We start from the raw sequence: 27995 nt of genomic DNA on the forward strand, positions 1-27995 counted from the left end.
CTCTGTGTCTCTTATGAATAAGTAAATAAGATCTTTAAAGAAAGAGAAACAGAATCTGAATACTTGCTATGCGTCATGATCTGAGACAGGAATGTGTTTCCATTATAACCCTCTATGAGACTAATATATTTTGAACATCCTTCTTAATCAAAAATTAATTTTTCCTACTATCAATGTCACATTATAAAATTGAAAAAGACAAAGGGGAAAATATCACCTATTATCACAACTTCCCACACCTCTGTAGAAAATGTCCTTGTATTTCTTCCTCTGTGTGTATGTTATTTGTCACAGAGTATAATCTGAGTAGTTATAATAAAATACCCATATTTGGTTAGTACGGCAAAGTCCTCTATCTTGTATCCAGCAGAAATCAAGCAACAATCTATGAACCGAACCCTGTGCCAGGTCCAGAAGCATAAGAAGACTGCGGCCTTGCCTTAATGGAACTTTAACTCAGTTTCAGAGACGTACCCACAGGGCTTGCAGTGGCCTGTCGAGGAGGCACAAGGGGACGCAGGCGTGGGGGTCCCCCCCAGGCAGGCTCACTCACACCACAGGCCTCGGGCCCATGGAGAGCCCGGCGATGGCTCGCCCATCCTTCTTCCTCCGGGGACATTGCGACCATCTCTGGCTGCTGAGCCACGTGACCACTACACCTTACTCTAAGAATCCCAAATTCCTATGGGTAAACATGTTAATCTAACTGCATTCCCAGCAGTGGAATTTCTGAGAGAAAGTCACCAGCTTCTTTCCAAGCACTTCTGGTAATAAGAGAGGCACATGCTTGTCACACACCATTTCACCTACTTCCCAATAACCAGTAACCATGATAAAGCCAGTGAACTCCAGTTATTGTCAAGGTTCTGCCTTTGGTTGGTCAACAGCATCATTAATAGGAATACACTGACTTGTGGAAGCTGGAGGCTGTGCCTTCTCCTCCCAGTGCAGGCCCTGCCCTGTCCTCCCCACCATCTAGATGGTAACTTGAGTGGGTCCCCTGTGCCATGCTGGCACCACGCTTCTCCTGTCCCTCCTTGGAGGAGCTGCCATGAGTTGGGCCAATCAGCTCCCAAGCATGTAAGGGGAGACAGAGAGCGGCAGTTAGGTAATCAGACGCCTCTGGAGCTAAGGGGTCATGCACTTGGAGGCTGGTGTGACTGTACAGAGTGACGGGCCAGCTGGGAACGCTGGTGTGTGGAATAAAGAGGAAACCAGAAGAAACATTACATGGCCCTAAAAACAGGGAGCCAGAGAGACTTCCGTGTCTCCAGACAACTTCTAGTTTCCAGCTCTTGCTCTTATCTTGATGTTTAAAATCTCCTTCTGATTAAGCTTGCTTGACTCATTTTCTGTCTCTTGCAACAAAACAATCCCTGACTAATAAGTCTCATCTGTTTCCTGAGCATTCCCTGAGCGCCGCCTATATGCAGTGGGCATTTGAGGACAGCTGAGAGCTGAAAACAACTTCCTTTCTCAAGAAACTAGCAACTGGTGGGTAGGCAAGAAGAGAACATAATCAGGGAAAGTAGGCTGGTGATAACCGGGTCTGGTTTAACGGAAAGAGAAGGGAATGCAGCCATGACAACCAAGAGCCCAGACCTTTCGACCACGGTCTGCCTGCATGACCACAAGTAGATCCCCCTCCCTCTCTGAGCCTGTTTCTTAATCTATAAAATCAGACATTTGAAATTTCCAAGTCCTTGTGTGCTTTTAACGATTCCTTAAAAGCAATGCACCCAGTGCCTCCTACATACGCGGTGACAGTATTTTTGGAAGCCATGTGGGTCACAGAATATCTCTGTAAGCTCTGTGCCAAGTTTACCACATCAGTTAGGAGACGACGGAGCACAGGCACCATCCTGAAGGCTGTGCTCACAGTCCTGAGTGACGGGGTCAGGGCTAAGTAACGCGTTAAAGAACTCATCACCTAGAGCGGCCTGTGCAAGAGAATTTGGGTGAGGGGAACATTCTAGAGCTAGCCACTGGCCACACGTGGTTTTTAAGCACTGGAAGTGGGGCTAGGGTCAGGAACTCAATTTTGCACTCTATTTAAGGGTAATTAGTTTACATTTGTTTAATGAGCCCTACGTGGGTAGTGGCAACCATGGGACAGTGTAGACCTAGAGGTCAGGACAGGTAACCCCAAGACAAAGTAAGATCCGGCTCTCTAGCAGGATCAAGCATCGGGGAAGGAGAGGCTGATTATATCCAAGAGAAAAGAGGAAGAGACGGTGACACTGAAGTGGCCTGGAAGGATTTGGAGAGGCTGTCAGGGCTGAAGTGTGGTGTGCTGGGTGCAGAAAGGACGAGAGAGGAAGAGGAGCTTTCTGGATCCATCCCTGGAAGATCATGGCTGCGTGAAGAAACCCAGCAAGTGCGTGAGCAGCAAAGCACTGTGGCCCGTGCTGCAGGCCCCCTGGCTCCCACCCCATACTCATTCTCCCCTCCGCCCTTACAACTGTGGATACTGCACTAGGTGGCAACAAGCTCAGCCAAAGATCACCGTCTCCGAGCCTCCCCTGTGGCTACTAGCAGCCGGTGACACAGTTCCAGATAATACCACCAAGTGGAGCTCTACTAGGGATTTCTGCAACAGTCTGACTCTCTTGATATAGAGGGGTCATCCTCTCCTCTTCAGTGCCTCCCTCTTCATTCATCTTGGAAGCGCAAGGGAAGCCAAAGGTGCGGCAGCCACCTTGTGACCATGAGGCATTGGGGAGGATGGACGGGGAAACAGAAAAGCCCCCCCGCCCCCAGATCACCTGCTGTAACATCAATGAAGCCACTGAACCAGGCTTTTGCCCTCTCATCCCCCAAACTGCCAGTTTGGGGAGAAACATCAGTCCCTCCTCGCTTACACCAGAGTAGCAAGATTTCTAGTGTATTCAGTCAGACGATCTCTAAGTGACATTGAATTTGGCACCTGGAGGTGACAGGCTAAAAAATGTGGAACCAGCAGGGTGGAGGAAATTGGGGAGGAGGTGAGGAGGGACCCCCAGCAAATGAGCGGCAGTCCTATGGCTTTGCTTGGTGCCAGTAAAACATCTGGTATAACTGGCCTGCTCTGTACCGGGGAGTACACCAGGCGTGACACGCCACGGTGTTAGGAACGACGGAAGAAAATTCCAGAACATGGTGTGTGCACAGATTGCTCCAGGGGAGAACGATGAACACGGTCTGCAAACAGCAGTAGGAAGAAAGAGCACTTTGTCAGGGCGCCCATCCCCACCCCTGAACCTCTACGTCGTCCTGCGAACCTTGCAAGGCTCAAGAGGCTGCTGGCTTCTGTGACCCGCCCAACAACCAGGCCGAGGCCAGTAAGAAACACTGTCCCTCGGTAACTGTTTGGGGAAGGTGACGCTAAAAAAAAAAAAAAAAAAAAAAACCTCTAAAAACCAAACTTTCATCAAGAGTTCTCTCAAGTGAACACACCTGGACAGGAAGTAGACAAGACCTCAACTTACTGTGACCAACCTACTATTCCCTCAAGGGTAAAATGCACAGTTTGGTACCACAAATTATTTTCGGAATCACAGACGACCATGGTTAACAGCATTTCTTTATCAATAAATGATGTTTAAAATCTTGTTAGTGTCCATTCTGTAAATATTTTCATTCAGATGAAAGTGGTAAGACAAATTTACTTGAAAAAAAAGATCCATTTAGAAAGTAGTTTCTACGCATCCCTTGGCTTTATCTCAGCATTTTACAAAACCTAGAGCTCACCATGTATGCCAACAGCTGTAATTCTGGAGCTGCTAGCTTACATCCAGTGCGAAGGCATGGCTTTGCTACCTCCAGGAGACGTACGTGCCTTCACTTAAATGGTATTAATAGAAACCATTCAACTAGGAAAGTTCTAGTTCTGTTTTTAAAAATTAGGATGTAAAAAAAAAAAAAATTTAGGATGTAATAATGCCTAAACCGGATGCTGTATTAGCAAAGGTTAATGCTGAATTCTAGAATCCTTCCAACATAAGAAATTGTTCTTTCATCTATCACAAACACAAATTTAACCATATATTCCCAAAATTTAACAGTTCATCAATGGGATCAAGAGACTGGATTTAGGGGCGTCTGGATGGCTCAATCAGCGCAACATATGACTCTTAATCTTGGGGTCATGTGTTCAAGTCCCACAGTGGGCTTTGAGCTTACTTTGAAAAATAAAATAAAATATAAAAAAAAGAGACTGGATTTAGAACCAATGTGGTTTGAATTGTAGCTGTGCCGACTAAGTGCTACGGGAGTCGTGGCCACGTCACCCAGATTTCCAGCCTCACCCCTAAGAAGATCAGTGTGAGAATTACCATCCAACTGTGGAAAAGTGCAAACACCAAAGACTTAATACACAATAATCACACAATGGCTAGTATTAATATTTGATTACTTTTATTGCAAAGAAAACAGGACCTGTAGGCTGTTTCATAACTGCCATAGAACACATTTCTACTTCTCAATCTGTTGTTCATTTTACTAACAACCACTGAGGGCTTTTTCGGTTGGATTTTAAATCAGGATAGGCTGTACCCTTGCCTACCAGCCACTGCAGTGTGAGAAACTCGGAGGGCCTCACAGTGTGGTCCCCAAACCTCCAAAATCAGCATCACGTGGGAGGCTGTAAGAAATGCAAATTCTCAGGCTCCCCCAAGAATTCCATCTCCAGAACCAGAAATTTTAGAACCAAGGAACAGCAGTGTGTGTCTCCACGAATCCTCCAAGGGGTCTTAAGCACACTTGTTTGAGAGCAGCTAAAGGAGATGTAGTCCTGGGCCAAAACCACTAACATGTGGCCCTCTGATAGCCTCCCTGGGATTGAAAGAGCCTCCTGAGGGAGGCTCCTTATGCCCCTCGCCTTCCCAGGTGCTCCAGGGAGACAACACCAGACTCCCTGCACCTTCTCACTCAGCCTGACGCAGAAGGAAGGCAACCAAGGCCAGCCAGCAGGGAAACCTGGTACTGGGGGACCCAACCTCAGCCATTCCTACTGGCCTAACAATCCCAGTGGTCAGAATCACAGAGGACAACTCAGAGCCTCCCTGGAGGAGAACGTGTTCACACCAGCTCACCCACAAAACCCGCTCTGAACATACGTCCACACAAAAACATATCCATGAGTGTTCACAGCAGCACTGTTGCCAACAGCCCAAGGCGGGGGGGGGAGAACCCAAATGTCCATCACAACTGGCAAATGGATAAACAAAATGTGGCCTATCCTTATGATGGATACTGATGGCCCACAAAAAGTAATGATGCACCAATACACACTACAATGTGATGAACCCTGAAAACATCTCAGTGAAAAGAGCCATCCACAAAGGGCCACATAGTACATGATTCCACTTGCATGGCATGGTCAGAAGAGGCAGCCAGCAAAGAGATGAGCGTCTGCCCCGGGTTTGAAGGAGGGGTGGGAGGTATGGGTTTTTTTCTTGAGAGACAAAAATATTTTAAATTTAGGATGTGCTAGGGATGCCTGGGGACCTTAGCAGTGGAGCATCTGCCTTTGGCTCAGGGCATGATCCCAGGGTCCTGGGATTGAGTCCCACATTGGGCTCCCTGCATGGAGCCTGCTTCTGCCCCTGCCTGTGTTTCTGCCTCTCTCTCTCTCTGTGTCTCTCATGAATAAATAAAATATTTAAAAAATAAAATAAAATGTGGTTGTGTTAATGACTATACACCTCTATGAACACAGGGATAAAAACAATGAATTGGGGGATCCCTGGGTGGCTTGGCGGTTTGGCGCCTGCCTTTGGCCCAGGGCGCAATCCTGGAGTCCTGGGATCGAGTCCCGTGTCAGGCTCCCGGCATGGAGCCTGCTTCTCCCTCTGCCTGTGTCTCTGCCCCCCTCTCTCTCTATGTCTATCATGAATGTATGAATGAATGAATGAATGAATGAATAAACAAATAAATAAATAAATAAATCTTTAGAAAAATAATGAATTGTACAGTTTTTTTCAAATGTACACTTTAAATGGGTAAATTGCATAGTATACGAATATTTCAAAAAAGCAGTTTCTTAAATAAAACAAACCTTTCCTGCCAAACCCATTCTCAGAGCTGTCCAGCTCACACAAGCAGGCCATAGGGTAGAAGGGCACATAGGGTAGAAGGGCACAACTGCGAGGAGGGCCTGGAGGAAGATGAGGGACACAGGCACCTAAGGTGCGGTATTTAAGGAGATCCTTATTCTCAGGGTCTGGACTTACGGGACCCTGAAAGTGAGCGCCTCTTTTAATTTTGCATGCAAGACACCTGCTTGCCTGACCCCAGTCCTGCCCGGATTCTGAGGCTGCTTCATGTTCGAATATATCTACATATTGTAGCCCCCTAAAAATATCTTCAGACTACTTAACCATTCCTTCACTTTATAAGTTTCAATAGCTCTCTATGACCTACAGATTAAGGTTCAAAGGTGACAAATCAAGATCTTCTGTGCACTTTAAGCCTGCAGACACACCTTCCAAGGTTCTGGAGTTCAATTAGCCCTAAGCCTACGAACTAGAGTGCTGTAAGCAGGGATTCACACCCAGGCCTTCGGATCCCAGGGCCTCCAGTGCCCAGCACCTGGCCCTCTGCTCCTACAGCCTTCCCACCAAGCAGAGAGGCTGAGATGGTTTCTTTGTCTCACCAACAACCTTGGCTCCAGCCTTTGCACAAAGTGTTAAGGGCAGGGTGTTTTACTGTGGATGGTTTATTAGGAAAAGCTCAGGCACCTGGGCGGTTCAGTTGGGTAAGCGTCTGCCTTGGGCCCAGGTCATGATCCTGGGGTCCTAAGATCAAGCCCCACATTGGGCTCCCTGCTCGGCAGGGAACCTGCTTCTTCCTCTCCCTGCCACTCTCCCTGCTTACACTCTCTTTCTGTCAAATCAGTAAATAAAATCTTAAAAAAAAAAAAAAGGAAAAGCTCAATCAATGCTAACTTAACAACTGTTACCATGCACAAAATTAGCAAACTAAGGTAAAATCTTGCCATTCACTATGCTTCCCAAAGTCTGTAATGATGGGCCAAGAACCACAATAAAGGGGGGAAAATCTAGGAGGTTGAAACTACAGAAATCCATGAACAATCATTTCTGGCTTGCGATATTTACCTTGAACCTGGTCTTTATTCACCACAGGAGAGCAAAGTTACATGGAGAGTAAATTAAGAACAATTTTAAAAAGCCATGCAACTGGCAATCAGAGACCTTTTTTTTTTTTCCTTTCTTATTTTACCCACGCCCTAGAACCCTGTAGAACAAGAAAAAAGCACATCTCAATTTCAGAAGGTAGCTCTCCATTCAAATAAGCTGGAAATGAACAAGGGAGATACATACTGCAACAAAAACAAGCCCAAAAACAAAATCACAGGGGGAAAAAGAAGGGATTTCTGAGATTGGAAAAGAATGCAGGACCATCAAGACAGAGGGAACAACACTGCCACCAAGTGGTGACGGTGCCTCAAGTCACCCTCTGACATCTAGACCAAAGATCTCAGCTGGGACAGCAATCAGAATGCCTTGTGGGATGGGTGTGTGGTTTGTTTTTTTAAAAGAATTCATGCCTGGGCCCCATCCCCACCCAACTGACTGGGTGAGGCAAGATGCAGAGGGGCAGGTGCACCTGTATGTAAAATCTCCTTCTTCTGTGACTTTGGTGCACAGGGAAAGCTAAGAACCAGGGATCAAAACAAAAGGTCATACAGATGTCACCATGATGCTTATATTTTCAGTAAAGTTTCACTTGCAGTCCTCCTGCTTATACGATCCATTAAAATTTCCTGACGGTATAAAAATTCTTTAAAATTTGGCTATGTGCAACACAAGCCAATCCTAGTTCTCCCGACAGTTTTTACATTTTTTGCAATATAAAGTAATCATGATAAAGATTAAGATCCTGTTCCTTGGTCTTGCCATTGGTATTAACATCTAATACCTAACCCAACAGGCCAGGCTTCAGCTGATCAAAAATTAGACACAGCTTATACTCACAACACAAAACCCTTTGAATGTTAGTTTTGCTGGACTATTTGCTTACACGGTGTGTTTCAAATCAATAGATCTCTAGATTTTCTTTTTTCTTTTAAACAGGACATATAAAGTCTGAACGCTTCAGTTGTTGGTGAAATCTCTAATTTAAAACACTTCAATGAAAGTTATCAGACGAACGCTAAAATTGTTCCTTGGCACACGGGGTAGATAAAAGGATGCTCCCCTTTCCAGAGCCAGGAGTTACCTAAAAACTTATTTCTCTAACAACAAAGGATCATCTTTTGTATGATGCACTAGGAGGCAAAACTGCGGAGTGTTCCCACCAAGTACCCGTCACAAGTTTCTTTGTGCATTCTGCAGGCCTGACAACCAGCTCAGAGCCCCTGTGCCCTGGGGCCCACCCAAGAGACAAAGCTCCCCCGGAAAATAAGGCAGCAGGAAAGAGGCAGAGCACCACATGCTTGGTTTCATTTGGCACGCTACCAAATTTGTCTTACCCCTCTGTTTATCCCCACGTTTACCACTGCATTTTCCCCACCAAACTCTTGCCTTCTCTAGGAAGCACCAACCTTCTCAAAAAATGTCACCGGTGACCTAGATTTCTTGGAGGTCTGAGACACCCGGTGCCTCCTTGGGTTATTGTTATCCGCAGTGATGTACAGAGGCAGAAAGAGGCACAGGAGTCCCATTCTAGGTCTAGAAGGTCTGGGCTGGGGGCACCTGGGTGACTTAGTGGCTGAGCATCTATCTGCCTTTGGCTCAGGTCGCGATCCTGGGATCCTGGGATCGAGTCTCGCATCGGGCTCCCCATAGGGAATCTGCTTCTCCCTCTGCCTATGTCTCTGCCCCTCTGTGTCTCTCATGAATAAATAAAATCTTAAAAAAAAAAAAGGGGAAGGTCTGGACTGGATTTATCGTGGTTGCTTGTTTTAAGCCCTTGCTACTCATAGTGCACCAGCATCACCAGACAGTTTATCAGAAAGGGAGACTCTCTGGACCAGACCAGAACCTGTCTCTGTACAAGCTCCCCAGAGGACTCTAAGCACACGAACATTCGAGACCACAGCCACTCAATGCACAGAGGCATTAGCGTCTTCATCTGCAAGATGGGAGCACCTGCCCTGGCTTCACCTTCAGTATAGTCCTATGGTCGGATCAACGGTGGGAAGGCTCTAAAAATGGGAAGGCTGCAATCCAGACCCCAGCACGACCACCCGCACAGAACAACGATCTCTGCGCTCAGCCCATGCCCTACAACCCTCAGCAGCTTCGCCCTGGGACAGACTGAACTGCACCCCATGATACCATGTCTGTGGAGTTGATAGTTTAACTTAGCGTCTCACAAACTCCTCACCAAAGAACCCAGAACACATAGGAGACAGAATGCATTTTCCTGGGGTTTCTGGGACAGTAGCCATAAGTGATCTCCACAAACTTAAAAAGCATCACTGAAGACTTTTGTTTTAAATTGAAGCAACCACGCAGCTGTCTGTATTCTATTTTATGATCTATGTTTGTTTTATTGCAAAAACATGCGCCCTGCCAAATCTGCAAGTACAACCTGGTGATTCCCCTACTTACAGATTCCCTTCCATTCCCTCCAATGGCATACACCTGCCCTGCCCCTCTGAAGTTCAGGATGGAAACAATTCCTCCTGGACTTTTGCTAAAGTCAAGCAGGGATTCCTACAAGAAACCAACTGGTCTCTGTTGAATTAAAAAAAAAAAAAAAAACAGTCTGGGATTTGGGAACGTCTGCGCTGGTCCTACTAGACATATGTGAGTAAATTTCTAAATAGAAATTAACTGCCTGTCTTGTTCAGAAGGCTCTCCAGAACATAAAATTCAGATTCCTACCACTTAATTATTTCACAGAGATTCTGTATATAGAGAGTCACACTCCCCTGGATAAACAACAGGCTGATTTTGTGGGAGACAACATCTGCCCGGTTCTATGCCCACCTCTGTCCACATGCCCTTTGTACTTTCCTCCTCTTGCACTATAATTAGAGCCACGCTCCTCACTAACACTGTTCTCTCCGGGTTTGAGCCCATCTGTTAAAAAAAAAAAATGAGGACACCAGAGTTACAGGAAATTCTATTTCTCTTTCACTTATATCCTTAACACTCGTGCAAACAGCATGGCTTTTAAATTACTGGTGGTTTTATTAGTATTTTCCAGGTGGGATGACATGGGTGGGACGGCACAAATACCGGCCTCACTTTTTAGGCTGGAAAAAAAGGCCAGAAAGTTTCCCATCTGTTTAAAGTTTGCACTGCCGAAACAGAAATGCCAAATGGTCAGAGGCAGCCACGCTGAGCATCTGAGACACTTGAAAAGGCACGATTCAGGGTTCCCTGCAAGCACACTTTCACTTCCACTGTGCCCAAGGCAGAGCACCAGCTCCCTGAAGCCACCTGCTGCAGCGCAGCCGCCAGGGCAAGGAGGGAACAGAGGCCACCAGCCACCTCCAGCAGCACACAGCCCTCCGGAGACCGTCTGGCCAAAAACACGGAGCTCAGGGCTCTAACATGTCTGAGGACCTGGAGGTGTCTCAGCTGCAGGGAGACACAGAGAGCTGCAGTGGGGGCCAGGTGGCCCCAGGGCACAGTGGAAGGTGAGGGCATTTCTGCACCTATGGGTGGGGAGCAGACAGTGGCAGGGGATGAAGATGCTGATTTGGGAGAAGAATATTCACAGATACTGAGAAACCTCTCTCCCTCCCCTGCACATGCCGCTCCCGACGTGGACATGGAGGGAGAGACGGCTAACCAAAGGGGAGTCCATACATTAAAATACTAGGAAACGGGGCACCTGGGCGGCTCAGTCGGCTAAGCGTCTGCCTTCAGCTTAGGTTATGATCCCGGGGTCCTGGGATCGAGCCCTGCATCCAGCTCCCTGCTTGGCGGGGAGCTCGCTTCTTCCTCTGCCTGTCGCTCCCCCTGCTTATGCTCTTTCCTTCTCTCGCTGATAAACAAACACATAAAGTCTTTAAAATAAAATACTCAGAAATGTGTGGGTGCCTGGCTGACAGGGATACTTGTGGGGCTCCAGGGCAGGTGCTGGCAGGGACCCTCGTGTGGGAAGAGGCTCCTGAAGAAGCAGCACACCCGGGAGGTAATGCTGTGCATCTCTGGCAACAGCCAGCCTTGTGTAGTGTTCACAGCATCAGCTTCTGAGCACAGATCCGTGAGCTCCAGGCCTGCCTGGGTCGCCCACTAGCTCTCTGGTTTGGGGAAAGTGATTTAAGCTATTCCAAGCTTCTGCTCCCTCATCTGTGAAATGGATATCATAAAAATGCCACCCTTCATAAGGCTGACTAGGAATTAAATAACTCCTATAAAGCACCTGCCACAGATAATGGCATAAGTGATTATTATTATACCAATTCAGAGTTCTAAATATCTTAATTCTCTCTCTTCTTTCTCTCTCATACAGAGTACCCACATTATACCCCCCCCCCCACAAAATCATACATTTAATTCTAAAAGAAAAAAAAGCATGAAGGACATGTTCCTATAGAGGAGGAAGAGAGAAGGAGTTAAGAAATCACTAATGAGCATATAATAAGTTTGTAAAAATTTGAGTTTATTTGCCTTCCTTGAGAAGTCAACAAGCATGTAATGACTGGAGAAACCGATGAGAGCGATCATGAATAAGTAAATACTAGAGCACATTATAAGGAGATAAGTGCTATAGGAAGTCAGGATAAGGAGATTAGGAATGTCTGGTGGTAAGAGCAGAGGGTCCAATCTGAAATAGAGTGGCCAGGAGAGGACTCCTTGAAAAGGCGATTTCAAGCAATGATCTGAAGCAGGTGAGGAGGTTAACCAGGAGGTTATCAGGGAACAGCATTCCAGGCAGAGAGAACAGCCCATGCAAAGGCCTCAGGGCATGTGTGGCAAGAGTGAGGGACCCCAGCAGAAGCCTCCACCAGAGAAAACAGGTGGGCAAGGATCGTGATGTCACCTAGCGCTGCATGGGGGTCCCTTGGGATACCTTCCTGCAGGAGGTGGTGAGAATCAACAGTAGCTCAATAATTGGGGCCGAAAGAGTGATGATTATGGACTAGGCAGGGCAGGAGCAGTGCCCCTGCAGAGCTCTGCTGTGTCGAGTACTTCAAGGCACAGAGGTGTGGCTCGCAACTCTACGCTGCTCTCTTCAACGTCCTGGTCATCAGTATCAGGCTTCAAAGCCATCCCACAAGGACTGGCCAAAACCAATGCTCTAGCACTTCACCGGTACAAGGTGCTTGGGGAAACAGCTTTTTTAAAAAGAAAGCCTTTTCGAGGGCACCTAGAAGTCATTCTGATTTTTAAATAACAGTTAATGCCCCAAAGGACAAGATATCATAAGAGCCAGGAATGTGAGTTAACCACTTAAAGCAGAAACAGATGATGAAGGTATGAAGAATACATGGAGAGGCCACTCCGTGGGAGGAGGAGGTACACGGGAGGGCCAGGGACGGGGGAACACCATGTGGGTGCAGGGCCCCCTGGCAAGGGACCGTGTGTGCTCAGAGGACAGGACCTGGGCTTATCCGGAGGAGGGCGAAGCAATGAGGGCAGCTGGGCTGGGGAGGAGCTTTAAGGGGAGCAGCGGTTTCCAGGCCCTCCTGCCAGCTGAAGAACGGGAAGTAGAAGTATGTTCAGACCAGAGAGGCACCACGGGATGGGATGACAGGGAGCAGGATTTGGCTCAATCCAAGAGATTCACTGGAAAATTCACAACTGCTGTAAGATGGGACAGGCTGCTTCCCACAGTCGTCCCTGGCCCTTACTACGCACTCTGCCAGCACACCTCGAGTTTTGAACCCATTATCGCTGCACGTTTAAATACGTTACATACATCTCCACGCGGCGGTATCCGCAACCACCGTGCAACATGGGGCACTACTGTTAAGCCTCGAAACCCCACCTCTGGTGTTAACTGCCGTCCTGTAGTTTCAGCCACAAATCACAGCTCGACTCCTCCTCCTGGGCTCCGCTCTGGTTCCTTCCCCTTCTGCTCCACCTGCCCCACCTGCTAACAAGGCCCCCCTGGGGCCTGGGAGGAAGAGCCCTCAGCAGCAGGCAGGCCTCCCCACTGTGGCAGGGGAAGGAGGAGGAGGAGGCACGGCCGGCCACGGCCACCCAGCTCGGGATGGCAGGGAGAGAAATCAGAGCCCCTGCCACTCAGCACTGCAGCTCCCCGAGGGGCTCCAGGCAGCAGGAAGGTGCCCCTGTGGGGGGGGGGGCTGAGGTGTGGTGGGCCCAGAGCACCAGGGAGAGGTAACTTTACACTGGAAACCTTCAGCTCACTGATTTTCTAATCTCTGAATTCTGAAAGCTTTTCAATAAAATACCAGTAGAAATCTCATGCTCTTATCTCAGTGTGGCAACAAGCATAATTAATCCTCTATCATACGGGAGGGAGAAGTTTCAACAGCTTGTCCCAGTTCACAGCTCCTAAAGCGAAAAGCTGGAATTTTTTTTTTAAGACTTTTATCTGCTTATTCATGAGAGACACACAGGGAGAGGCACAGAGACACAGGCAGAGGGAGAAGTGGGCTCCTCATGGGGAGCCTGATGTGGGACTCGATCCCAGGACCCCGAGATCACAACCTGAGCTGAAGTCAAATGCTCAACCACTGAGCCACCCAAGCACTGCAGAAAAGCTGGAATTTAAATGCAGCCACTCTGCTCCAGCCTTCGGAAGAGGTCCCTAAATGAGCTCTGAACTCCATCCCCAAGTTCACCTTCATGGCTGCTCCAGACCCTCCCATACTGAGGCCACCTCTCCGCTTCCCATCTGTATGTGAGCGAGTGACCCTGGGGGCCCTGCTGGGTAGACCTTCAGATACTCCCGAGTACCGTTTCCAGTGGGGCAGATGCTAAATACCACGTGTTCTATTCTCAGGGCCTGACAGCCCACGCTGCCCAGACTTCGGGGTACTGGGGGTGATCTGCTCCATGCTCTGGCCTCTAGGGCAACGACCCATCATCCCATCTCATTCACTGCAAACTTTCACCCAACAGCATTGCCTAACCCAGAATTCACCAAGGAACCCTGTCAACTGCAAACATCATAATAAGAACTCAGCGTGGGGTTAACTATCTGTTTCTTATAGCATTTCCAGACAAAACCAGTTAAAAACAGAAGCTTCCAAAAAGAAAGCTGGACACACGCCATGGCGCCCACGCTTCTACCTGCTGGGCCACACGAGGTCACATTTTCTCATGCTGCTCACGGTGCGTTCTACTGGCCCATTTTATCTTGGGGTTCTCCAGGGAGGCAAACATTTGCCAGCACTGACAAACCTTCTGACTCTGGTCCCTCAGACACTGACTTGCAGACACCAGTGTCCACCTGGGGCACTCACCACACTTCCTACTCAGGCACAGAGCAGCCCTGGGGTGGGGCCTGCAGAGCTCACTGCACTTCCTCAGCTGTCAGTGCTCCCACAAAGAGTACAGTCTCCCAGGCTGTGCACTTTACAAGCCTGGTGTTTCCCACAGCCGCCAGTCCAGCAGACCCCTTTGGCTTAGAATATTAGGAAGGTAGGAACTGGTCATACCATCTGGCTGCTGGACATTACCAGACGATCTACAAAAATCAAAATGAAGTCTTTAAAACTAAACTTTCTAATAACTCAACTTAATGACTTAAGAAAAAAAACTCAACTTAATGACTTAAGAAAAAAAAAAAGCTCACTACATTTATAAACCCATCTTTCCCGTGTTCCTTTACTTGTTCCTTCCTGCTGAGGAACAACCATATAAGAAGCTTAACACCAGTGTTCTGACCTCAATAATGGTTAACAAAAATAATTGTATTGCTTTACATTTGATAGGTCTTTAGGTTTCCCAAGTACTTTCACATTTATAATTTAATGTAATTCCGCAAGATAGGAAGGGCCAGGATTCACTATAACTGTTTTATGACTCAAGGTAAGTAAAGTTATATGATTCATATCACAAAGCCAGCTGAACCCAAACCAGACTCTTGTTTAATTTGGCAGAGGATGCATTTTTTCAATTAAATAATAAAGAGAGCTCTGGGGTAGGGAGGGGAAAAGAGAGGGGGAGAGGGGGAGGGAGGGAGGGAGAGGGAGGGAGAGAGAGAGAGAGAGAGAGAGAGAGAGAGAGAGAGAGAGAAGCTGGAAAGGGGGCAGAAGGTGAGGAGCACAAGGAGGGTGCAAACACACAGATCTACTCTGCAAACTCTCCAGGTAGCCCGTGCTGCTGCTCAACATATGCACAGAAGTATTTCAAGGGGCAAAAATTAATCTGTGCTACATGCAACTTGAGGAACTCAAGAACTCTTTGAAGGTCTACTATTGTTGCTTTGCCTTTTTTAAAGAAAAAATTGTTTTCTGATTAAAGAGCATAAGGAAGGGATGCCTGGGTGGCTCAGTGGTTGAGCGTCTGCCTTCAGCTCAGGGTGTGATCCTGGAGTCCTGGGATCAAGTCCCACATGGGGCTCCCTGCATGGGGCCTGCTTCTCCTCCCTCTGCCTGTGTCTCTGCCTCTCACTCTGTCTCTCATGAGTAAATAAATAAAATCTTTAAAACTAAAAAAATTAAGAAATTAAAAAATAAAGAGCATTAAGGAAAAGAAATGCTTGCTGCTAAAAATTTAGAGTATCACCAGGCAGAGAAAAATCTTAAGCTTAGAACTACATGTAAACTCATTAGTTACATTGTGACTCAACACAGGAAGGCCGGGACACAGACTTCTGGGAGACACAAGCAGGATGAGAGGGCACAGGGTGGTCTTCCTGCAACACCACACTGAGGGAAGGCAACCGATGAGGGAGGGGACATTGAGCGGAACGAGAGCAGAGCGCGGGGACCAAGGAGCACCCCCGCCACCACGCTGCGCCACGGTAGTGTGTAAACCTATGCTCAGATTGCAGGGGTGATGAAGACACGCTTGGAACACAGTGGAAGGGAGGGAGCCAGTGGGGGCATCGGCCGAGCCACTCCACAATCCCACATGCACAGGGACGGCGGTCCACAAAGACTCGGCAAAGGCACTATTTTTCACGCAAGGTGCTGCAAGCTGCTGAGTTCTCTGACACATGTCCCTGGAATTTGAGGATCCTCTGGAAAGGCATGACAGGCATGGTCCCTGGAGCTTCCTACCAAGGGAGCTTTGAAATCAGGGGATGATTTTGACCTGAAATCTGGTTTCATCGTGCCCTTCACCAAACTGCACAGCTGTTACTCCTGCCGGAATCTAGGAGTCTCACTTCCAGGGTGTACGGTACCTTCATATCTGCTGGGAGACTCGCACGCTTTCTGCGGGGTTGCCACACGGAGGAATATCTGCTGCCTCCATGAATGTCTCCGTGTCTTCACGGGGGTCCCATTGGCATCGCCAAGGTGCTCAGCTTTGGAGTCAAAGTCCCTGAAAGCACAGAATGATGGATTTATGAGTGGCAGGGAGATACCGCTTGACTTTGTGTTTTTACACAAAACGCTACGTTATCAATTTTGTTTGTATAAGAGAACACAATTAGATCATCATGAAACCTGAATCAAGCCCACAGTGGCTCAGCACTCTTCAGGGGCCTGCCTTCTTACAGGATGCTTTTCTTGAAAAGCACCAGATCACACGCCCTTAATTTATTTCCGTTGTAAAAGATACTAAGAAATATGCTCCACACATCACACTAGCTTCCAACTGGACCTTCCTTGGCACCACTTCAGAAAAAAGAAACTGGGGGATCCCTGGGTGGCTCAGCAGTTTTGCACCTGCCTTTGGCCTAGGGTGCAGTCCTGGAGTCCCGGGATCGAGTCCCATGTCGGGCTCCCGGCATGGAGCCTGCTTCTTCCTCTGCCTGTGTCTCTGCCTCTCTCTCTCTCTCTCTCTCTCTGTGTGTGCGTGTCTATCATAAATAAATTAAAATTAAAATTAAAAAAAAAAGAGAGAGAAACTGTCTAAAAGGGGCAATGGCACCAGGGCCACCATCTCCCCTAGTCCATGTGTGGGAATAATTTCTCAGCATAGGTCTGCATCTCCGCAGACGGCCCCCAAAACGAAAAAATTTAGATTACACAGAGTCATCAAGGCAATAATTACATAGTCACTTGCTGATGACAACAATTTTAACATTTATATTTTTTAAACTATAAAACAAAGTATATTTATCAACACATATCATAAATATAGTCTGGTCAGTGATCTTCCTAGTCACAGGATAACTTGGGGAAGGCCTTGTGATTTACACCCACATACACACAACTAAATGATCACCTTAACTCACAGGTCAGACATCCCAACTTATTTACCACCACCATATCTGCTATCACTTAGAGAACACGTTAAGATTTCCTTGAATCTTCTGAAAACACCACATTAATAAACTACTCCTAGGCAAAATTAGAGAACAGGATGATGTTTTTAAAGCAACATTCAGTAAGAAGGTGTAAAAAGGAAGATACAATCGATTTAGCTAAAATTATTTTTTGAGTGTCAAAAAAAATTGGCTGAAAAATCCCTGTGTATCAATAATTTAACACTTCTACCCAGACTTGATATATCTAAATTAATCCCTACCTTTTCGTGTTCATAAAGTCAGAGGTGTTATTTTCATCTACAGGAGCCAGAAATTTTAGAAAATTTGGCACAGAGGAAGAAGAATGAAGTTTTTTCCGCAGGGCATTACGGTAGGAGATGCTGAGAGTTTGGTTGAGAAGAGAGTTTAGGATAAATGAAATACAAACATAAAAAGTATAAAATATAAGCTTTAAAATAAACACTTAAGTTCTCATGCTAAGAAAATTAAACCAGGTGAGAAATTTAAAAGTTTACAAATGAGATTTAACCTCTGTATTCAGTAAATAAAATTCTATTTTAAGTGAATGGAATCAATGAAATAATTCAAAAACCATTCAGTCCATTCAGTTACGCAACATACTAAGCTCTAGTGATCTGCTGTGCAACATCGTGCCTGTAGTTAACAATCGTGTGCTGTGCACTTTAAAAAAGTGTTAAGAGTGCAGATCTCACGTTACGCATTCTTGCCAGAATAAAATAAAAACATAACAAGAAAATCAGTCCATCTTCCAAAATGACCTTCACTTTCAAAATGGAAAAAAATAATTTTCCTGAATTCATGAGGAAATTTCTGATTTGGCCCATAGCACAGTGTAAATAGACAAACACAATTTTTGTTAAAAAACTGTGTACATGTGATTGTGCACACACGTGTGTGCACACACCGGACAGAGACAGGGGAAAGCAAGTATATAAGAGGCGGCTTGACATCAAGACCTGACGATAGTAATTAATCGACAGTAAAATTAATCAATAGTAAATCAAGTCAGTTCAGATGATAGACTGAAAACAGTAAAACCAAAATCAGACAAGCACACAAACACACACACACACACAAACACACACACAAGCGGTGGCCCTGGGTCCTCTCCCGCCATGCAGCATATCATCTCTGTGCAAGATGAAGACAAACGACACTGAACTTGCCGCGTGAGTGTGCTCACCTCTTCGGCACAGCATTCCCACTTTGTTCTCCACTTGAGCTATGTTTTAGGTACTTAAAAAAATTTGGCGAGGAGGCGGAGGGGTTAAGACGAGGTGGAGGAGCAGGAGCTGAAGGCTGACCTGAGCAACTTTTAGGCTCGCCCACAGGTGGATGATGCACACTAAATAGCAATTAGAAAGAAGGCAGGGCGATTAGCGGGAAGAGGAGGGGACCCGTGGGGGGACCCGAAGGGGGTCGCAGAGGGGGGATCCCAGGGGGGTCAAGGAGGACACAGGCAAGAATAGGCTAGGCTGCTGGTATCCGCTTGAACACCAGCTGTCACAGAGCCAGAGGACTGCTCTTCTCTTCTGTATCCACTGTCTCACTGGTAAAGGGAGTTTTCAGTTAAAAAAAAAAAAAAAAAAAGTACTGCGAAAAGTCATTCTTGACCATTTCTGACACATGTATGCACCCCATAGTACTTGTTCCTCTCTTCCCCTTTTAGAAACTGACAGCAATTTCCTTTTTGTTTTTCACTGAAACCAAAAGCAAAGGAAAATATAACAAAATCCATGGTTTTTAAGATACATTGCTCTTTAAAATGAATAACCTGCCTTGAATTCAAGGTCTCATTTCTTTTGCATAAATGAGGGAAAAAATGAACAATAACCTGCCTTGAATTCAAGGTCTCATTTCTTTTGCATAAACGAGGAGCAGGAAGCAAAACGGGTATGAGAGATGGGGAGGCGGCTCCTTCCAGCCTCCCCTCCCCTCTGTCCAGCACAACCCATTAGGAAGCTGCATTCCTGGCAAGAAGGGAAATGTACTGTCAGGGATACTCCTTTCCTACCACCTCTGCTCATGTGAAACTGAAGGCCTAGTCAGAGAACTGGGAATCTCTAGACAGGAATGTGTCCACGATCACTGAAAATTCCAGAAACAGAGGGCCGGGGACACAGCGGAGAGGCAAAAAAAGAAGGAATGGGCATACAGGGTTTTAAGAACACGACAAGAACCCTATAAACCCTCAAATTATTGCTGTCTAAGATGTCACATATTAAATACCAGCTTCCTGCATGCGTCCTGCTTTGGGATCAGAGTTATACAGCTGAATTCTTGAAAACCATCATAATGATTTTCAGTGGCTGACTGGAAACGAAGCTGAGGGGCTCTGCTACATATGGTTTCATTTCTTCACCCAAAACACTTCCAACACCTCCGTACAGACTCGGCATTACACGTGCATGAGCCCCCTGATGCTCGTACGTGCAAGGCCAGCAGCAACTCTACACAGGTGCGGCCCTTATCCAGATTTAGGAAGTGAGGGATCTTAAGAGATTTTTTAAAGTTATTTTGAAAGATAACTCTGTGACCGTCTATAGTCTCTGACGTTTAGGGTCAAATGAATTGCCAAAGGACCCCAGAAGGAACCAGGAGGAACCAGGAGACCTGCCTCTCTGCCGCTTACCCATCTCTACAACCAGGAAATTCCAACGGCTCATCCGAGCCAAATTATTAAACTTCGTAAATCTGGTTAGCAGACACTAAGAGTTCTCACACTGAAGGAAATTTTAGAAAACACCCATTCGATTCTGCTACACAGAGAAGCTAAGCAGATGTGCCCAGGTCACAACCAGCTCAGGACAGAGCGAGGACCAGAACCCAAGGCCGCGCAGCCAGCAGAGGCACCCTCGTTGCCTCTCACACGCATCATGTGATGCGTTCATGAACTGAGGGCCGCATCTCCACCCCACCACTTAAAGAATCCGGGTTTCCAGATGAGGGCTCACCTGCCCACCCCTTCTGCTACTTGTCCTCAGAGCTCCTGCCTCTCACGCTGCTTGAGCAGTGATTACTACCCACGCAGAGGGTCATTTCTGCTCCGTTTTACCTGCTTCCTCCTGACACTTGCACTTGCTACTTGAGCACGTAACAAGGGTCCCTCACATCTACTGAGTCCCCACGGGAGGAAGGCGCGGGAGGCAGGTGTCAGCTCTGTAAGCCCCCAGTAGAACCTGACTCATGTTTCTCTCTCACCCAACAAACACGCCTGATTAACAACAGATATGCCCCAGCTATTTATACAACAAAATCACATTTCTTAAACAAATCTTACTTTTGGTCATGAGGCGTCTCTGTGCTCACTGAGTGATACCTCATAAGTTTCCTTTGGGAGACACCTGGAGACCCCCGAGCCGGCTCCGGAGGCTCCTGGCACTCCACAGGGAGATGACTCAGGGTGTTGGCGCGCCTTCGGAAGCTCTGCTGGGGCGACAGTGGGGCAGGCTCTTCGACGGGATGGCTCTCCGAGTCACTGGACAGGTCATCTGAGGAGCCGAGGAGCCTGAAGGAGCTCTCAGAGGCGGGCAAGGCCTCTTTTTCACACACAGATGGCTCCTGGTGGCAGAGGGACAGCAGGTCAGGCATATCACGGGGAATCTCAGTGGCAGGAAAACACTCTGGTAGGTGAACACACTTGACTGTAACACTATCTAGAGGCCACCAACAAATATAAGGAAACGAAGGCCCACTAAGTGCCTGCTTATCAGAGACCAAATGCTAGGCTGCTGCACAAATGGGGAAACCTGCCCAAGTCCAAGTGGAAGGACTTAGCTGTTGTAAGTGAAGCCGCAAATAACCCCTTCTCTCTGTAAAAGACTCTACTGTGCTTTTAAGTAGCACACAGGGTCTCGTTGAACTTGTCTGCACAGATCAAGAAGTTCTTTATCTTGCTGAGTGCGTTCATACCTGTTCTGCCCACATGCTTAAGACTCTCTGATGTTGTTCTAATGTTAAAATTTAACTTGGTGATCCCAGAGGTTAAAAACTAATATTCTTAGAATATGACGAATCTCTCTTTAGGCACTCACTGCCACGGCCCAGAGCAAATCACTTAACTTCTCTCTGTACCCCAATTTTCTCAACTATAAAAGGGTAGAGTGAAAACTTATTTCATTAGGTCTCAGGAATTAGGCAAGGGAATACGAGTGAAAGTGCACTGTAAAAATGTTATACAAGTATAAGTTATTGCATCAGGTACTCAAGGAATCTACTGAGTGGGTAACGCCAACATTTGTTGAGAATCATGGCAATACTTTAATACTACAGGTTTTTCGGGATGCATACTTTTTCAAAGTAAGCAATCCTATGTTTAGCACTGTGCCCAGGACGTAGCTGGTGGCCAATATATTCTTTTCCAATCAAAAAATATAAAATAAGGGGGGGGCACAAATCAGCTAGCCCCTGAAGAAAGCGCTAAAAGGGGTAAATTAATCAACATGGAAAGAGTAAAACGAAATGATGTATCTAATGATGGACTGAAGAATCTAAATTGTGTTCACCTGATACACAGTTGAATGCCTTTCAGATGATAGGTATTAAGGATTTTAATTTTTAGAAACGTATTTATCGAGGGGAGAGAGATTATATACATTTAATTGTGTAGGAATTAGACCGGAAAAATTTAATTCCCAACATGCTACAAAATATTAATTACCTTTAAACACAGATGGAATATTTCATTCTTCAAAACTCTGTAGTTCTAATGATCCTTTTAAGGATTTAGAATTTTGTCTAAGACAATATATCACAGCAAATAATTTCCGCTATGCAAACCTGTTTATCCCAACTCTTACTAACTTCTCTCCAAATTACATGAAATTACTGATCCTTTGAAACTAAGGATCAGTTAGCTAAAAGGACCACTTGGATGTTTCTCAACAATTAGATGATCAATGTATTGGCAGAGATCCAATTACATAAACTAGCTTATTTTTGCAACAGTTTCTCAATCTCAGAATAAAAAAGATGTAAAGAAGTACACATACAGATACTCCCATACACAATACAAACAGGTAGCTTCTGAAAGTTGCATTTCTCTTAGGATTACCCTAGACATTTAAGCTACATGCATATTCCTAGATCTGTACTTTGAAGAATTCAAAACAATAAGACTTCCTAGAAAAGTCACTTGAGTGACATGAACTTCTTCATAGTATCTTTACTTGTAATGATCTGGAAAATCTCTTCCCCATCCATTTCCACAGGTGTAATGCTTATCCTTTAAAATCTATTTCAAGGGCAGCCCCGGTGGCTTGGCAGTTTAGCGCCGTCTTCAGACCAGGGTGTGGTCCTGGGGACCTGGGATCGAGTCCCACATCAGACTCCCTGCATGGAGCCTGCTTCTCCCTCTGCCTGTGTCTCTGCCTTTCTGTTTCTCTCTGTGTCTCTCATGAAAAATAAAATCTTTAAAAATAAATAAATTTTAAAAATAAAAATCTAATTCAAAAGCATCACTGCCCCCACTCCCATACTTTCTCTGGTTCCACTGATTGAAAATAACTGCCCTTCCCCTTGCTCCTGGGGCAGCTAAGTTACCACCTTCTCTTATTCTAAACTCTCAGGGCTCCTTCTACACTCTGATGCTGAGCATCTGTCACCTCCCACGTAAGTTCCTAAGGGCAGGGGCTTAGTTCCACTCATCTGTGTATCGCAGATTAACCATACGATTTCCAAACTTAAAACTAAACTGTGGGGTAGAAGCCAGCATGTAATGGATGTAGGTCAGATGATGCTCCATCCCACTAGATTTTAACTCAGAAAATCATATTTAGAAGACTGGTGTTTAGAGCCTCGCTCCCCAGAGGGAGTCCACAAATTTGCAGCATCGACACGACCTTGGAGCTTGTCAGATATGTGGCATTTCAGGCTCCACCCCAGGCCTACTGAACCAGAATCTGTATTTTTGCCAGAAACCCACTAAAGGTGCAACTGAGAACGTGGTAAGCACACTTCTAAAGCAGTGTTTCGCAAGCAGTAGATTGCAGGTGGTAGTATCAATTTCAATGGTCTGCCATGGACATTTTTAAAATCAAAAAGAACCAAAGAAAACAATATGTACCCCAGGTTCTTTGCAGTAAATATTGTGAGATTTTAATTCTGGATGCAAAGTGTGTACGTATGTGTGTTTATGAATCATTCTGCAATGTTAAATGAGTGTCTTGCTGTTGACTATGGGCTAAAAACTTTGAAAGCCACATCCTCAGGAGGAAACTCAGAACTTGAGTTCTATGGTCAGGAGCTGGCCTCCACATCCCTTCCCTCTCTCTTGCATCTGGAGGAGCTTTGGTAACAGAAGGAAAGCTGTCCTCCCTAGTGCAAACCCCAGATTCATTTTTTGGTGGTTAAAAAAAACTGAAGATGCTTAAGTGTCCTAGAAAGCAAGAAATTTAAACAAGGACACAGACGCAGGTTTGGTACCTAAGAGAACCGTTGGCTTGTTCATGATCACAAAGCTGTGCTTGCTGACAGACCCAAAGGGTGAAGCTTGATTATCTATTTATAAAAACAGTAATATTTAATTATAATCCCAGAGGCAGCCAAAATGTAAAAGTACATTCAGAGATTCAAATTGCGGGATCCCTTGGTGGCTCAGAGGTTTAGCGCCTGCCTTCAGCCCAGGGCGTGATCCTGGAGTCCCGAGATCCAGTCCCATATCAGGCTCCCTGCATGGAGCCTGCTTCTCCCTCTGCCCGTGTCTCTGCCTCTCTCTCTGTGTCTCTCATGAATAAATAAAATCTTAAAAAAAAAAAAAGAAAAGAAAAGAAATTCAAGTTGCAAACTTCATGGAATTCACAAACTCACTTTTGAGGTTTTCCCAATTTCATTTTTTTTCAATTATTTTTAATATTGGGCAAGAAGTCCATTGATTGCTTTGTGATAAAGTACCTCTTAGTGGTCTAAAATTGTGATCTTGCTTCTTTACTTACCAAATGGCCACCTGCTTTGTTATGTGAAACTCTTAAGTTACAGAATTGCAAGACCAGCCCTCCCCCTGCACCAAGAAGTCTGCAAGCACCGAACTTTTCATGATGTAAGATACAGGGCTTCCTGTAATCCTTCTGTAGGCTCTGTAGGCAGCAGATGAGCACGACCCATTTGCTGATTTCTTCAGGGAGTCACAGAAAGGGAAATGTGCTTACTTTGCTCATATTACTTAAAGTGCTAGACATGGAGCTGTCCAGATCCAGGCTGGCAGAATGTTCCTGGAGGCCTCTGGCTTTATTACCCTACAAAAGAGAAGCAGTCAAGTTATGATCCCTTAGGCTTATGCAAAGGCATCAGGTAGAGGCAGCTTGGTCTATTTAAACAATCTCAAGAAAAATGCATCTACTGAGAAAAGCTGCTGAGCGCATATGTGCATTAAGATAATCAACATTTTGGTTTTGTTTTTTGTTTTAATAGCACAGCAACCTAAATGTTCCCGAACACCTTGTGGATTAGTCATTTGGCAGGGATGGCGGGCAGGAAGAAGAGGCAATCTGTGAAGAAAAGCACTAAAGCAAACACACTCAGCACCTCTCTCCCCTGAGTCCCAAGCTGTCACAACACACCAGCTGTAGGACACCCAGACAACATTCTATCTGTTCGGGAGCTCTCAAAGGTGGCCACCTGGCTTTGCAAATGGATTGTTTTTAATTTTAAGGATGTTGCAAAATTCTGAGAAAAACGTCAAACAAAATAAAATTTAACTAGAACAACATTATTGGTTCAGATGGAGTGTTTCATGAAATCGAAAACAAAAACAAAAAACCCTGTAAGATACTACAAGCTCCAGAAAGCTGTGACACCTTGAAAGAAAACCAAGCTCTGATTTCTCAGGAGTGCCACCACAGGTTATCTATATCCACTGGGGTGGGGAGCACACAGCACGTAATTTCTTAAGGAACTCCCATATTGGGGTGTATGTTTACTTCGCTCTTCCTATATAGAGCTGCAGTCTGCAAACCTGTCTGTAAAGGGCCAGATACTAAATCTCTTAGGCTTTGTGGGCCATATGGTGCCTGTGGCAACTACTCAACTCTGCACAAAAGAACTAAGAATATAGATAAATGAATGCATATGGCTCTGTTTCCAAAACTTTATTTACAAAAACAGGAGGTAGGTGGCATCTGACCTGAGAGCCACAGTTCACTGACCCGCTACAGAGTTCCAGACCCGTACCAGCAGCGGCTGACAGTAAATGGTTTTTTAAGCTGTGCCTGGTGGCACTCAGGGGGATGTGACCCATACTTTACTACGTCTAATCTGTTCTCTTCACAGAGACTGGCCAATGAATAACATCCTTTTGGGAAACAAAAAATACCATGCTATATAAGAAAATTTCTTTTAACCTAACTCAAGTTAAAAACTGAAACGTAGGTAACATTGCTTTAAGACTGAGAGGACATTAAAAAGGTTTTTACCCTTCTATACTTTATAACACACACTGATGGCACAAAAGCAAAGAAATGAGGGTGTCTGGTTGGCTCAGTTGGAAGAGCATGCAACTCATCTCAGGTTCATGAGTTTGAGCCCCACGTTGAACATAGAGGGTACTTAAACTTTTCTTAATAAGGGCATGGAATTAAATCATATGTCCTCTTAAAAAGTACTTTAACTTAGATTAGGAGAAATCATGCTACTTACCCGGGATAAGATGCTTTCTAAAGACTCTGTTAAAGATCTCTTTGCTTTGTTTTTCAGCATATCCAGCCTAAATCGAGTGGCACTAGGTGGCAACTCACTTCCAATATTCTCTGCTGCAATCTGTGAGGTCTAAAAAGTGAAACAATGCAAAGTTAGGTAAGTCATTTACACCTTCCTTCCTTCTTTTTCTTTTTAAAGATTTTACTTATTCATTAGAGAGAGAGACAGAGACAGAGACACAGGCAGAGGGAGAAGCAGGCTCCATGCAGGGAGCCCAATGTGGGACTTGAACCCGGGTCTCCAGGATCACGCCCTGGGCTGAAGGCGGCGCTAAACTGCTAAGCCACTGGGGCTGCCCTCTTCCTTCCTTCTTAAAGGAATGATAAATGATGCATCTTTTTGACTCCAGGCCATTATTCTGATCCTGTGACCACACTTCATCTGCTCCTCGATGGCATGGCTACAAGTCGAGGAAAGTCTGCCTCAAAGAGTTGCTCCAATCGCTCCAAATGAAACAAGGAAATGTGCTTGGAAACCATTCAGTTAACAGAGCTGGAGAGCTTGGGCTCTGTGCTCGGATCAGAGAGGTGTCAGTCACTAACTGGCCCTAAACAAGTTACTTCCTCTGTCAACTCAGACCCACCTCAAGATCTAATGATAACCCTGTGCTGAGATTGAAACAGGTAAATCATGCAAAGCACTGAGCAGAGCTTCTCATACCAAGGTGGCCAGTATTAGCTCTTCAAAGTAAAGAATAACTTACCTTTGGGGGAGTTTCTAAGGCTGAAACAAATAATCAACTGAAGAATCCACTCCATAACCCTAAATTAATACCTTCTTTGCTTTCTATGGAGCTCTGTTGTCTCCATGTCTTCCTCTCTCCCTCCTACTGCTTCCACCACCCCTTCCCTCTGCACCCACGCTTGTCCCCCTCACTAACCCCAACAGGAAGCTGCCAACACAATGGCGTTTGGATGCCAACCACGAAATGAGGTTTACTGTTATTCGTTAACAAAGAGGTATGTTTAAAAAAAAAAAAAACTAAAAAAGACCTCTGGAGTAAACTGCTTCTTACTTCTATGGATTCTTGCCTGATTGCTTCCTGCTAGACAAAGTTTTGTTTTTTGTTTTGTTTTGTTTTGTTTTTTAAGAAAAACACAAACAAGCACATCCACCAATACTCTAAATTCAGACTATTCTTTGTTACACATTTCAAGTATACAGAAAAGTGTACGGACCAATTTGACACATGCATCTGCACCATCCCCACTCCCCAACCCCCCCAGCTTTGGCCAAGTGAACACGAACATGTTGAGAGCAGTGGGAAGCACGGGCTCTGGAGCCCATGCCTAGGTGAGGTGTTTCTCTGCGGCTCCCTAGCTCTGTGGCCTTGGAGAGGTCATAATGGGCCTTTCAGTTCCTCCACCTGCAGGCTGAGAACACAGAGCACTTCTGAGCTTCAGATGAATTAATACACATTAAAGCACTCAGAATATACCTGACCCTCAGTATAACATGAGTGATCATGATTCTTAGCTACTCTGTTTCCTATGTCTAATGGAAAACTTTACAGACATCTTTGATGCCTACTAGAACCACTCTCCATTTCCCAGCTGCACAAATAACCCACTCCTGATTTGGTATTCGTCAACTGGTATTTTGTACCTTTACATTTACGTATGTATCCGTAAACCATATATGGTGGTTTACATGTAGATGAAGCTTCAAATGAATGTATCATCCTATACATACTCTCCCATAAATACCTTTTGCCTTCCAATGTTGTTTTTGAGACTTATCTATGCTGACAAATGTTCTTTGATTCACTCGCTTTAATTACAGTGTAGTTACAGTGTAGTAGCTCACTGTATGACAACATAATTTGTACACATTCCTGTGGTTAAACATCGATTCCTTTTTGCTTTTACAAAGGAGACTACACTAATCTCTCCAGAACATAGCTCCTTATCACACGTGTGAAGGTTTCTGCAAGGTAAATAACCAGAACTATCCTTGCTTAGTCACAAGATCTATGTGTCTTCATATGTACCAGATACTGTCAAATTTTCCTCCTCTAAATGGTA

The 27995-nt window shown here is 45.6% G+C and overlaps 1 protein-coding gene across 12 annotated transcripts in view; it reads right to left on the reverse strand.

Moving 5' to 3' along the window:
• TBC1D1 (TBC1 domain family member 1) overlaps positions 1–27995 on the reverse strand; it is a 239216-nt gene that overhangs the window by 69028 nt on the left and 142193 nt on the right. For 6 of the 12 annotated variants that reach the window (XR_011997210.1, XM_072737884.1, XM_072737883.1 and 3 more), the window contains 6 exons: positions 25912–26040; positions 24426–24512; positions 20561–20841; positions 18464–18625; positions 17520–17639; positions 16228–16367 (listed from right to left, as the gene is read on the reverse strand). Coding sequence is in view for 11 of the 12 variants with exons in the window: in XM_072737884.1 (XP_072593985.1) it covers positions 16228–16367; positions 17520–17639; positions 18464–18625; positions 20561–20841; positions 24426–24512; positions 25912–26040 (919 nt within the window). In the remaining variant the exon portion in view is untranslated. The remainder of the gene's footprint in view (positions 1–16227; positions 16368–17519; positions 17640–18463; positions 18626–20560; positions 20842–24425; positions 24513–25911; positions 26041–27995) is intronic. The other 6 variants (XM_072737885.1, XM_072737890.1, XM_072737886.1 and 3 more) reach the window with 2 other exon arrangements.

This window comes from Vulpes vulpes, chromosome 14, assembly GCF_048418805.1.
Source record: "Vulpes vulpes isolate BD-2025 chromosome 14, VulVul3, whole genome shotgun sequence".
Lineage (NCBI taxonomy): Eukaryota > Metazoa > Chordata > Mammalia > Carnivora > Canidae > Vulpes > Vulpes vulpes.